Source organism: Cydia strobilella, chromosome 15 (assembly GCF_947568885.1).
Source record: "Cydia strobilella chromosome 15, ilCydStro3.1, whole genome shotgun sequence".
NCBI classification, from domain to species: Eukaryota; Metazoa; Arthropoda; class Insecta; order Lepidoptera; family Tortricidae; genus Cydia; species Cydia strobilella.
The window spans coordinates 13,448,196-13,462,337 of NC_086055.1; the positions used below are offsets into that span (position 1 = coordinate 13,448,196).

Sequence of the window (14,142 nt, forward strand, 5' to 3'; positions counted from 1 at the left end):
TCTATAGTTGAACCACGAGCGAAGCGAGTGGTTCTAAAATAGAATCCTGAGCGTAGCAAGTGTTTCAACACACGAGAAGTAAAATACATTTGCACTCGTGTGTAACACAAAACTTTTCACCTCACTATAGCGAGGAAAGTGCAACATCCACAGGCGTTAGATCATCTTCATCACTGAAATCACTAATTTTTTTACGATATTATAACAAAAAAAACTGGAAATTCTGTATTTTTACGTGAGAAGTTTTTAAGTAAAAATTTTGTTGACAATGTTGACATTTCTGACGTATGAAATGTCAATGATGCGTTTTGAAATTGCATCGACTCAACTTGTGCGTTCAGAATAATATTTAACATCATTATTAAAAAACAAACGTTTCTTATGGAACTTTAAGGTTTATGACATAAAATCATTAAATAAAGCTAAATTTGGTATTTTTTATTAGATTCTCAAACCATTTGTTTAATGATAATTAATATCAAACGAATCATTATTATGAGCGTTTTACGTTTTGTTATCTGTCAAGCTACTTAAACACGCTCCATCCAAGGTCAAATTACTTTCCCCACTAGTGGATAAAATGCGTTTTTCCCCGCTTGTTTAAAAGGATAAAAGACAACTTTCCGAGCTAGTGAGGGGAAAAGTTATATTTGGCCCACAAATAAAATTTCTCGGGCCGAAATAAAGTCCCCTGGACTTCATTAATTCAGTGGAATTAAAATTGAAAATGCGAGCACGAGTGGCATGCACTGCGAGACAAATTAATATCAATCATATTGACATTTGAATTTATAAACATTGAAACTTGTCTATTTACACTTTTTACTTCGTACTTACTTCGCTTTTTTAATTTTAATTAATAATTTATAAATGCTTTGGTATGATTAATTCATACTTTTTCAAGAATGAAAAAGTAATAATAGAAATTACACGTAATTACTAACAACAAACGTCAATCAATACATTATCAATAACTCATGTAATCATGATGCAACAGCACTAGGTACTGTCTAGGTGGTAGTGGTAGCTCTATAGACATCGTCCTGAAACTGAAGCGGCGCGTGCGCATCAGTAGCGCCCACGCCGACGCGCGCCGCGGACATCGACATGGAAACTGTGAGTGCACTTTCGTTTACATACATTTATTAGAATAGATTTAGTGGTGCTTGAAAAAGTTAGTGTGATGACGTATTTATGACGATTTTTGGACGAAACCCTGAAAACGTATTGACCGCGTTTTCAAAATGATGTTGTTTTTATCTTGTATAATATCATAGTTTTAATTGCTAAATAATATAGGGTATAAGATTTTCTATTTTTACCTTATAAATAAATTTGATTTTACGAATTATACGCAACGCAATATGTGCATCTATGTACTTAAAAAATCTACACACACTAGATAATGATCTTTTTGGCAAAGCGTTATAATGTACGCCGTACATCATTGAATTTGAACTGTTTCTACAGTTTTCAAAAGTTTCGTTCAATCCAGGCGAAGCCAGTTTTGTTTTGATTAGGTGTAAATTGTATAATCCAAGCGATAAAAGTAACCGCTAGCTAATGAGATTTAATATGATAACATTTTAGGCATTCGATTTAGAAACGGGATTTCCTAAGCTATAACATGTTGCCTTTTATTATAGCGGTCGTTAGCCCTCCTCGCGCTATGCGTCGTCTACGCAGAGCCTCTCTCGGGGGCCAACGACGCCCCTGAGCCTCTCAAGCCCCTCCAGCAAGTCCTCAAAACTCGCAGCGATGCCTTCGACCCATACGCCAACGAGTACATCCAGGATTACGAGCCCGTGGCCTTCGCTGCCGTCCCCCTCGGCAGCCCAGTGCCAATAATAGCCGTGCTCTCAGAAAACCCACTAGAACAAGCCAAGCAGCTCCAGAAAGCAGTGGCCACGTCCCTCAAGCAAGCATACGCGAAACCAGACTATCAACAAAACTTCATAAGTGACCAAACCGAGTATCCAAGCCAATACACGAAACCTTACGAAGAATACCAAAAACCTTACGAACACCTAAAATCGAAGCCGTACTTGCCCCCGGAATACCCGAAGTATTATTCATCTATAGAATTTGCTAAGCAGTATCCTACTATGGAATACGCGAAGCCCTACCATCCTGTGGAATACAATAAGCCGGCCCCTCCCGTAGAATACACTAAGCCATACCCCGTAGAATACCTTAAGCCTTACCCCGTGGAATACCCTAAGCCGTATACTGTAGAATACCCATATCGTTCTGCAGAATACACGAAGCCGTACCAAGAAGAGTACGTACGCGACATGCCGTACCGAGAAGAGTATGTACGCGAGAGGCCGACTGCAACAGAAGAAAAACCGACGATACTATACGCGAGACCGAATGGGGATGGAGGATACACGTATTCTAGAAGGCCTTTAAAGAAAAGGAATGTGAAGAGGCCTCAGAAACAAAAGCCAGTTATTATAAGGGTTCATAAGTACAGGGTGGTTAGGAGTCGCAGATCAGAGCCTGATATCAACTTATAAAGTGTTTTGTGATTTAGTGTTTTACCTGCTTTTAAAGAGTTGCATAATGTGGTGGCTTATGTGATGAGACTACACTGTGTTATTGATCCGCAATGAGATAAAAAGTGAAGGTGTAATTTAGCATTCGAGTGGCGTTTTGTTTTTATCTATCTGTCTATAAACCATGGTCTGAGTCAGACGCGGTTCACGTCATGATGGCCGAATATTATACCTCTCGCGTCGATGGATGGTCCCTATGACAGTTCATTTTTAGGATTCCGTATCCGTACTCAAAGGGTAAAAACCGGCCAAGTGCGAGTCGTACTCACACACGAAGGGTTCCGTACCATTAACTATAAAAACGGTCACCCATCCAAGTACTGACCCCGCCCGACGTTGCTTAACTTCGGTCAAAAATCACGTTTGTTGTATGGGAGCCCCACTTAAATCTCTATTTTATTCTGTTTTTAGTATTTGTTGTTATAGCGGCAAACGAAATACATCATCTGTGAAAATTTCAGCTGTCTAGCTATCACAGATCACGAGATACAGCCTGGTGACAGACGGACAGATGGACAGACAGACGGACAGCGGAGTCTTAGTAATAGGGTCCCGTTTTTACCCTTTGGGTACGGAACCCTAAAAATGGGACCATATTACTAAGACTCCACTGTCCGTCTGTCTGTTACGGCTGTACCTTATGAACCGTGATAGCTAGACAGTTGAAATTTTCACAGATGATGTATTTCTGTTGCCGCTATAACAACAAATACTAAAAAGTACGGAACCCTGTGGGCGAGTCCGACTCGCACGTACTTGTACGGTTTTTATTATGGAGTAGCTGTCACGTTTGATGTTTGTAGTCATCTTTTGGAAGTTAAACACATTCATTTATTTAGAAATGTAACATTTAAGTAATAAAAATACGGTAAAATCATATTTACCGATTATTTTCAAAATGAAGCCCAACCAAGACACTTGAAGGAACTGTATAGGGGCCATATTATTCGACGCAAGAGGATAATCCGTAAATTTTTTGGATTAAACTTGCTAGAGTCGTATATTTATAATATTTTAAAGAATTTTCGAGACATTGTACCTACTGATAACTTTTAGCAATTTGATCTTTACAGTTAGTTAAGATTGCATAATAAATACTTGTTAACCGTTATCTGTTTAGCAAAAAGTTTAAACAGAAAATAACCAATGCAAAAATCTAAAATGTAGGTAAACAAAAAGAAACAAAATGTAAGCCAGCTTTTTAAAACATTCAAAAAGTTTTTCTAGTTTTAACAATGAATTTAAGACTTAATTTTTTATGTATGCATTTATAACAATGTGCCTAGTCTTAGATTAAACAATCTACTTTCTAATTAGGTACTTCACCAAAGTATTTTTTCAAGTAAAATGACTGATAACTTATAAGTAGACTAAATAATCTTTTTTACCTGTATAATCTAATTTACTAGCATAATAGTTATCTTGTTATAAATAATCGAACGCACCCAGACAGCAAAGTGACGTCAGCGACGTCATAATGACGTAATTGTTACGTCATAAAGACGTCGCTGACGTCATAATGACGTATAAATGCTACCTGGGCAGTTTTTATTGCGGTTGTGTCTAGTATTATAGAAAGTGATGTTAATCATTGTTTTATTATAAATGTATACTCAAAAACTACTGCATTTCGTTTTATAAAATACATCTTGAAACGTAATTGGGTAATTACTAAGTCCAGATCCAAACCTAGATAAAATAGGAACTTTTATACCTATTTTTGTGACACGAAACGACTTCGAAAAAAATACCTACCCCATGGAAACTTGTACTTACTTACTTTACTCACTCCGTTGGCTCAGCGACCCAAAATGAGACTTGGCCTCCCACACAAGACAGCGCCACTTTTCTCGGTCCTGTCCTGTGCGACCCCTCGCCTATACACACACAAAGTTGGAAACTTGTACAATAAAATAATTTGTTATCACTAAGGTAACAATAATAGTGTATAAGCCATCAACCACGTATACAGCTGCTCATATTCTAACTTCAAGATCAATGAAAAACTCCATACAAAGTAAACAAGTTTGGGAACTAATTAAATTATTTTATTAAATATATATATATATATATATATATATATATATATATATATATATATATATATTAAGTATTTATATATGTATAGTAGTGACTATACATATATAAATTAAAAATTAAAAAAAATTATCCGGCCTTCACCACGAGAGGGAAGATGGATGGGTAAAATTTTAAAATCCATCCTAAACATTATAGGGAGCATAGGAGCCGTCAGATTTTTGGCGCGAGGCGTAAAGTGAAGTTCATGCTTCCGATGTAGCCCACAAGATGTCAGAACCTTATCAAGAAAACATGTTTATGTTTTTAGGGTTCCGTACCCAAAGGGTACAAACGGGACCCTAATATTACTAAGACTTCGCTGTCCGTCTGTCTGTCAGTACAGGCTGTATCTCATGAATCGTGATAGCTAGACAGTTGAAATTTTCACAGATGATGTATTTCTGTTGCCACTATAACAACAAATATTAAAAAGTACGGAACCCTCGGTTGTCGAGTTCGACTCGCCTTTGGCCGGGTTTTTTTTTCACAATTTGCGATGCGAACGTCGGTGTTCGCGGTAGGCCCTGCACCGTGTTTGACAGCACAGAATGTGGAAGTGTTATTTTAAAAGTCAAACTTCTATGAAGTTATGATGTTTAAAATAACAATTGCACACTGTGCTATCAAACACTATGCAAAGTTAGCTTAGCCTGACTCTACCTACAATACTTAACAGTGAGAGGAGCAGGGCATTGATGTGTACGAACACATTAGACTATATGGACATAAAATCCATACTAATATTATAAATGCGAAAGTGTGTCTGTCTGTCTGTTACCTCTTCACGCTTAAACCGCTGAACCGATTTAGTTGAAATTTGGTATAGAGATAGTTTGAGTCCCGAGAATGGACATGGGGTAGTTTTTATCCCAGAAATCATCATTTAAGAGGGTGAAAATGGGGGTGGTAGTTTATATGGAAAATCATAAAAATCCGGCCAAGTGCGAGTCGGACTCGCGCACCGTACTTTTTAGTATTTGTTGTTATAGCGACAACAGAAATACATCATCTGTGAAAATTTCAACTCTCTAGCTATCACGTTTCATGAGATACAGCCTGGTGACAGACAGACGGACAGCGGAGTCTTAGTAATAGGGTCCCGTTTTTACCCTTTGGGTACGGAACCCTAAAAAGCAGATTGGATAAAAAATAAGCTACGCAAATTACTTACTACTCCACGCAGACGAAGTGCCAGGCAAAAGCTAGTATATTAGTATTATATTTTTCCCCTCACTAGCTCGGAAAGCCGTCTTTTATCCTTTAAAACAAGCGGGGAAAAACGCATTTTATCCACTAGTGGGGAAAGTAATTTGACCTTGGATGGAGCGTGTTTAAGTCACAGTCCTAAAACTTATGCTTATGTCATCCTAGTTCTGTGGTTTAAGAGCCAACAGGAGCTGAGCGCCTTTTCAGATTTGAGATTTTCAAGAGAATATACCCGTCGCGCTGACGGGGCGTCACCGCGACAGAAGAGACTGTATTTGTGTGTGTAATGCACGCACACAGACGAGTGCGCTCGTACTCGCGCCCGCGCGCAGCGCACCTCAATGCTCGCAATTTGCAATGTCACTTTTCGTCTATTCCTAAATCGTGCGATTGAAATTTTTGACCCGGCTTACCGTTTACGGAACTCGATATCTTTCTACTACTTGTGACTTGGCTTTTGTTTACTTGACTTTGCGGATCAGCTTATTGTTTTGGACTCCGTGAGTTGTGGTTACCTATTGGACCGTACGCAATTCATCTGCCTTTATTCAAGTAAGTACCTATATCTTACAAAACTTCTCGTTATAATATTACAATATGTCATGTGTTGTATGTAGGGTAAGGGTACCTACTTATAATAAGTAGGTAAGTACTTATAAAGGAATTATGATAACGAAATGAAGTTATTAGGTTAGTTTTGTAAAATTGTTAGTCAAAAGGGAATATAAACCGTGTACCATATGTATGTATGTACCTACTCTGGCAAGCCAACTTTGTCATTAGAAAAAGGCGCGAAATTTAATTTATTATGGGAGATCGATTATTGGCGCCTACATTTTTAGGGTTCCGTACCCAAAGGGTAAAAACGGGACCCTATTACTAAGACTCCGCTGTCCGTCTGTCCGTCTATCTGTCACCAGGCTGTATCTCATGAACCGTGATGACTAGCTACACTTGAAATTTTCACAGATGATGTTTTTCTGTTGCCGCTACAACAACAAATACTAAAAAATACGGAACCCTCGGTGGGCGAGTCCGACTCGCACTTGTCCGGGTTTTTTTTAAATTTGCCGCCCTTTTCTAATGTCAAAGATGGCTTGCCAAAGTGCAGGTAGGTATAGGTAAATCGTGTTTATTAGTTACACACATAATATACATATATGTATTGTAAAATGCCTGTGTACGTTAATATACCTACTTCGTTTTAAGAAGCACATAATTATTATAAGCCCAATACACCTACTGTATCCTCCTAAGGCCCAGCCCAGCCATACAAGAAAAATGTCCAATCCGATATTTGCACGAGAAAATTGAACCTACTCTGTATACATTATTTTTCAGTTAGGCCTTATTGTAATGTAGGCCTTATTACCTTCAAGTATACCTTAGTAGTAGTAGTAATAGTACTACGGAAATTGATCTAAAGGATTTCAGTGGCAGTAGGGTGTAGGTTCTTTTCTAGAGTCAATTATGAGTTCGCTGTGATAAATTGATAATTATTGAAGGAAGTATTTTATTTTTTATACTTATCGCACAGAACTAATAGTTCAACAGTGTCAGCTCTTAACACATGTCACCATTTTGTTATTTACGTAAAAACTCGCGGGCCTCGAATATTCGATGTACCTACTAAGGTAGCTGTACCAAATAAGGCCCGGTTAAGGTGCTAACTTTCAACATTTCAAACTTTTATAAGTGTAAATGCGTTAATATGTCCACTAGTACTACCTGTAAAGAAAACTGCAAGTAAGATTTAACGTAAGTATTAAAAGTAAGAAAAAAAACGATGGGCCTTACTTGATGCAGGTATCCTATATCTAACAAATATTTAAGTATTTTTCAATAAGTAAGCGCAATTCTTAAGAATGACAGTAGGTAACAGTTATTTCTTTAACAAGGGCGTAGCTGTTGTTTAACACCTCATTAAATTATTAACACCCAAGCACACAAAATATTGACCGAGGAGTTGATTGAGATACCTAAACATTTAACTTCATAACATAAAATGATATAATTCACTTACCTACTTGTATAATTTCAGGTAGGTTGAATAAGTAACCATGGGGAGGGGAGGAAGAAGTGGACCGAAAAAGAGACTGTATATGAATGCTAAACGTAAAAAGACGACGCCTTCTGGGAAAAAAGGAACCCACGTTAGAACGATTTTACTATCAATGCTTGATGCCCGAAATAATTGACGGCCGCATTCCAAAAAAACGAACTGTACGGGAAAGATCATAATCAACCATATTTGTGACTGTGTCTTGCGTCTTGAAAAAAGCCAAAATTTTCGGTTTACTTTCCTATTTAAAATATTACTAAATAATTCATATTTCAGATTATATAACTGTCCGAATGTTACAATGTTAGCTGGCGAATTCTGTCGCATTTGTTTGATTGTTATTTAATTGCCCTTTAAAATTATATTTCTGTAAACGGCATGTTTAAAAGATATAAAGCAAAATTGGTTGTACTTATCAACTTGTTTGTTTTTACTTAGGTAGCTTATTTTATTCGTATAAAAAAATCAATACCCTAAAATAGAAAGACAATTTTTTTGGAATAATTTGCTAGTCATAGTAACATTCACTAACGTTGATATCGTTATTTAAGATCTGTATCTTATTAATACACTTATTTTATAGTTACTTTTATTTGTTTTATTTATCATACAGACCATAAAAGATTGCCACCGTTGCCCTTTAAAAATACTGTTCATTGTCTACTCAAACAGTGCTTCTATAGGTAGTATTGTATAATTATACCTATACAATACAGGTAAGGTAACTTATCAACTTGTTTGTTTTTACTTAGATAGCTTATTTTATTCGTATAAAAAAATTAATACCCTAAAATAGAAAGACAATTTTTTTGGAATAATTTGCTAGTCATAGTAACATTCACTAACATTGATATCGTTATTTAAGATCGGTATCTTATTAATACACTTATTTTATAGTTACTTTTATTTGTTTTATTTATCATACAGACCGTAAAAGATTGCCACCGTTGCCCTTTAAAAATACTGTTCATTGTCTAGTCAAACAGTGCTTCTATAGGTAGTATTGTATAATTATACCTATACAATACAGGTAAGGTACCTGCACCAAATAAGGCCCAGTTTTTAAACGTGTTAATGAGTTTAAATTTTAAGTCCATGTCCGCTAATAATATAGGCAAAATATCAAGTTTAATTAAACATAAGAAAAATAAAATTGATGGGCGGGCCTTATTTGGTGCAGTAAAAAGTAAAGTTAAATTTTCTTTATTGCACCACAAAAATAAAATTAATTTAAAAAAAGTGGGGCTCTCATACAACGTCGTTATACGGCATACATAATGGTACTGAACACTTCGTGCGCGAGTCAGACTCGCACTTGGCCGGTTTTATTAGCATCAGAATGAAGGTAAGCGATCTTGACGTGTCTTTTTATAGAAAAACACTTTTGAAAAATAAGTCACGGCAAATATGTAACATATTCATATACGATCATTTACATTATTTTGCTTAATAAAGTAATAAGTAATAGTTATGTAATGGTTATGTACTTTTTTTTTAATAATGCTAAAAAACGAAGTATAGATAGACATGACATAACATACAGAACATGAACCACTTGTAACTAAAAACTTTGTAAACCCATAGCCATGCAATAAAATATTTTTCATTTTGATTTCTAATTTGAAATATTAGAATCAAAAAGTTTAAAATAGATTGTAGGTATAGGTATGTAACTACAAAAGTGTGTTCCCTCTCAACCCAAAACCCCTCATGTCTCGTGTCTTAGGAGGATCTAGATATTTCCACACAAGACCATAATATATCGATAACTTTTTACATCACTAGTTTATCGACTATTAATGTCGACTATTGTCCAATACTTTTTGCTCTGTGTATGTATTTAGAAAGTTGACCCCGCCCCTAAAATTAGTGCGATAAGGACAACTGCAGCTTAGGTGAAAAATCATGCGTAAAAATCTCGAAAATCGAGGTTTCGTACTCGACTGTTTCCTCCTCCAAAACTTAACCAATCGTAATGAAATTTTGAAATCTGAATGATAAATAAATTGTCTGTGTCGGACTGTTTTGCTTTTTTGGATAATCGTTATCAAATTTGTGTACCACGCCTTTCTTTGCGGCATAGTCAATTAGGCCGTTTTTGGTAATGTTTGAAGGGCTGTAGCGCCTAAAAAAAACAAAATATTAAAAAAAGCAAAACAGCCCGACACAGATATTGATAATATCAATCTATTCTGAAAAAATTATTGCTCTAGCTTCAAAGACCAAGGAGGAAACAGTCGAGTACGTTTGTATGGAGAATTGACCACTCCTGTTGGCTCTTAAGTAGCTTTTGACAGATAACAAAACGTAAAACGCTCATAATAATGGTTCGTTCGATATTAATTATCATTAAATAAATGGTTTGAGAATTTAATAAAAAATACCAAATTTGGCTTTATTTAATGATTTTAAGTCATAAACCTTAAATTCCATAAGAAACATTTGTTTTTTAAATGATGTTGAATGTAATTCTGAACGCACAAGTTGAGTCGATGCAATTTCAAAACGCATTGTCAGAAATGTCAACATTGTCAACAAAATTTTGCTCACCGGCTCCGACACGTAAAAATGCACAACTTCCAGAGTTTTCTGTTATAATATCGTATTATCGTTAAAAAAATAGCGATTCCAGTGACGAAGATGATCTAACGCCTGTGTATGTTGCACTTTCCTCGCTATAGTGAGGGGAAAAGTTTTGTGTTACACACGGGTGCAAAAATGTATTTTACTTCTCGTGTGTTGAAACACTCGCTACGCTCAGGATTCTATTTTAGAACCACTCGCTACGCTCGTGGTTCAACTATAGAATCATTTCGCTTGCTCGTGTATCAATTCCACACTCGCGGGTAAAATACAACTTTGCACCCTTGTATAACAAATAACTATTTCAACAACAAACGCAGGCCCAGAATAAATGAGAACGTAGAAATAGAAGACCGTCTGGACGCCCTAGTTACCGCTGGAGAGACGAAGTGCAGAAAGACCTCAGCGAACTCGGCGCCTTCGACTGGACAGAAACGGCTTTGGACAGAGTAGCATGGCGGTCTTTGGTGTCGGAGGCCAAGATCCACTTCGGGTCGTCGCGCCACAGCAGTAAGTAAGTAAGTAAGTATAATGTGATGGTAATCGCGTCGCGTGTTCACTCCGCCTGTCGCGGCTCGCTACCGGTTGCTGATGTATTGCTTTTTTACGGCACAACAGCTGTATACAGACTTCCACATTGCTTTATTAAGTACATTTCAATTACTTTTTTACCGCGTAAGTACCAAATCATGTTAAATCAGTAGTCGGACTAAGCTAACTTTGCACCTTTCAACTTGAACAGAACAAAGTGAGGTGACATTAGAAATGTAATTTCATAGAAATAAGACATCAATGATGACATTGATGACATAGCCACACTTTGTCATTGGAAATGCCATGCAGAGTTACCTTGGTTCACTTACGTGTGATCGTCTAAACTGAGTTTTGGGTCTGGGGTGGAAAATTCATGAAAAAGTAGAATTCAGCTGAATCTGGCCCCTACATGCAAACTCATACGCGGGAGCATTTGTAAAAGACTTTTCTATCGTACATCGTACAAGTACATAATATATACAATCGGATTTGCAGTCTTAGCCGCCCTAGGCCCCAGACCCTGTAATAAGTACTATTAGGGCATATTAAATATATTAATAACGGGTCACTTACGTATTTTAAGTCGAAAAACGCTCGACATGTTTCACCCCGTACCGAGTAGTGTCATCAGGAGCTTGCGTTGACGGTGACGGACCGGCGCAGACTGCGGGCCGCAGCCCTCCTATTACTATTAGGGCACTAGGCGGTCCTTTCACCGCACCTATCATATAGACTGCCGCCCCGCATTTATCTCGCCGCCCTAGGCCCGGGCCTACTGGGCCTTGGGGTAAATGCACCACTGGGTGGACGCTTCGAAAAAGGCATCAAACAAAATGCATGTAATCAGTTAATCAGCACCATTATTTATAAAAAAAAAAATAGAAAATCAAATTATCACATTTAGTATTCTAGATACGCAATGATATGATTTACGTTCTGCTATTTAAATTAACAGCTTGCTGCCTACGGAAGCATTATAGTTACGATCATGTTACACGCACGGTTCGGTCTTGTATTTAAATTCCCGCGCTTTTTGTCTGACAGGAAACAACACATTGTTAACCGCTACTTGAAATCTAATTAATTTATTAAGCAGTTACGCATTGATTGACACGCAATTTGAATTTATTAAAGCGTTAAACATCTATCATCAACCTACTGTTAATTCCGTTTTTATAAGAAACTAGCTTTTGCCCGCGACTTCGTCTGCGTAGAATTAGTATTTTGGGTAGCTTATTTTTTATCCAAACTGCTTTTTATAGATTCCTGTTACAAGTATTATTTTGAGGGTGTGGAATCACTGTGGAATACAGAGATAAGGGAAACCAGACAATACTGTAACAATTTTTATTAAGAACAAACTGCTTTTACAACTGGGCCTTAAGAGCACCGTTCCCTTACTAAACGTCTAAATTTAGCTAGCTCTTATACTAAGTAACATGAGACTCTGATTTGGGTAATAAGGGAGCAAAACGTGGGTTAGCGAGCTATTAAAGGTATGGTTGAACAACCTGGATCTAATCAAATACGAATTTCTTAATGTTGGGCGCCGTAGAAGTTGTGGATTTGTGCCGTTTTCAACCACATTGTCGGTTGTTATAAGGTTTATTACAACATGAAGCCATATATGAAAATAGCGCCTTATTGACGACCGGCAATAAGTACCCTTTTGGTCGAAAAGGGCACACTTGAGAGACAATTCTAACTTTTTTATTTATTTATACCACGTCGGTGGCAATCAAGCATACGGCCTGCCTGATGGTAAGCAGTTACCGTAGCCTACGGACGCCTGCAACACCGGAGATATTACACGCGCGTTGCCGACCCTTTAACTTCTAACGCCTTCATAAAATGTAAAATCAATAATTCAATTTGTGCATAATAGTTACATAATTGTCAGGCGATGCGCGATGCATCACTTATCTCACTTTCGGGGCGGAAGTGAGATAATTTTCACCCCCTTAAGGGATGGTTTCCGGGAAAAAAACTATCCTATGTCCTTCCCGGGACTCAAACTATATCTATGTCAAATTTCAACTGAATCGGTTAAGCGGTTTAAGCATGAAGAGGTAACACAGACAGACAGACAGCTAGACTTTCGCATTTATATAATTTATTTTATAATATTAGTATGGATGGGTGTGGAAGAAGAGGGAAATAATGGGAATAATAAGCTGAATTAGATGTCAATATACTTGAAGGGTACACGGAAAGAACATGTCTAGTCACTTTTTTTGGAACATGAGATTTTAATCTCAAAATGTAGAGCCCTTAATGAACTATTAGTTACAACTTCTGTTCCCGCTGCAATTATAAATATAACTCGTTTTTGTCTCACTTTAAAAACACCTATACACGAAAATATTACCCACATCCGATAACTCAAAATGTTGTTAAAGTGACTAGACATGTTCTTTCCGTGTACCCTTCACTTACTCCTACTATTTTTTATGTTATAGGAGGCAATCGAGCAGACAAAAATCGCCTGATGGTAAGCGATTACTGTCGCCAATAGACAAGCGCAACACCAGAGGGGTTGTAAGTGCGCTGCCGGCCTTTAAAGGAAGTGACCACAGCACACCATGTAAAGCCGGAATAAAGATTTGTGTTGCAGTGGAAATTAAGCGAACTTCTCAATTTTCATAGGCACATAAAGGGCACATATATGTCAGGTGGGGTAAGAGAAACACCGGGGCAAGGGAAACACTTGTATGGAATCTTCATACTGTTTCTCTTGCCCCAAGCAAAATAAAGTATGTTTTACTTACCCAACTTCACCCTATATATAGCCTTAATATAGTTTGTCAAAGGACTTTCTCATTTGAAACTTAGACAGAGAGAATCATACTATCTTTGTCTTACACTAGTACTAGCACCCAAAAGAAAAGGATGAGTATAATTTTTTTTGTTCTTATTTACTGCCAATTTGGTTTGACCAACTATAGCTTGTCAAAGGACTGTCTCATTTCAAACATAGACAGAGAGAATCATACTATCTTTGTCTTACACTAGTGCTAGCACCCAAAAGAAAATAATGAGTATAGTTTTTTTTGTTCTTATTTACTGACAATTTGGTTTGACCAACTTTATGCATAAATCTTTGATATGGTCTGGCAAACC

The 14,142-nt window shown here is 37.1% G+C and overlaps 1 protein-coding gene across 1 annotated transcript; it reads left to right on the forward strand.

Annotated features, from left to right (window-relative positions):
- Positions 1–1,043: 1,043 nt before the first annotated feature.
- On the forward strand, positions 1,044–2,659 carry LOC134747751 (uncharacterized). Its single transcript, XM_063682376.1, has 2 exons — positions 1,044–1,116; positions 1,647–2,659. Exons 1-2 carry the CDS (start codon positions 1,108–1,110, stop codon positions 2,517–2,519), a joined length of 882 nt encoding a protein of 293 aa, XP_063538446.1. The 5' UTR covers positions 1,044–1,107; the 3' UTR covers positions 2,520–2,659.
- Positions 2,660–14,142: the final 11,483 nt, after the last annotated feature.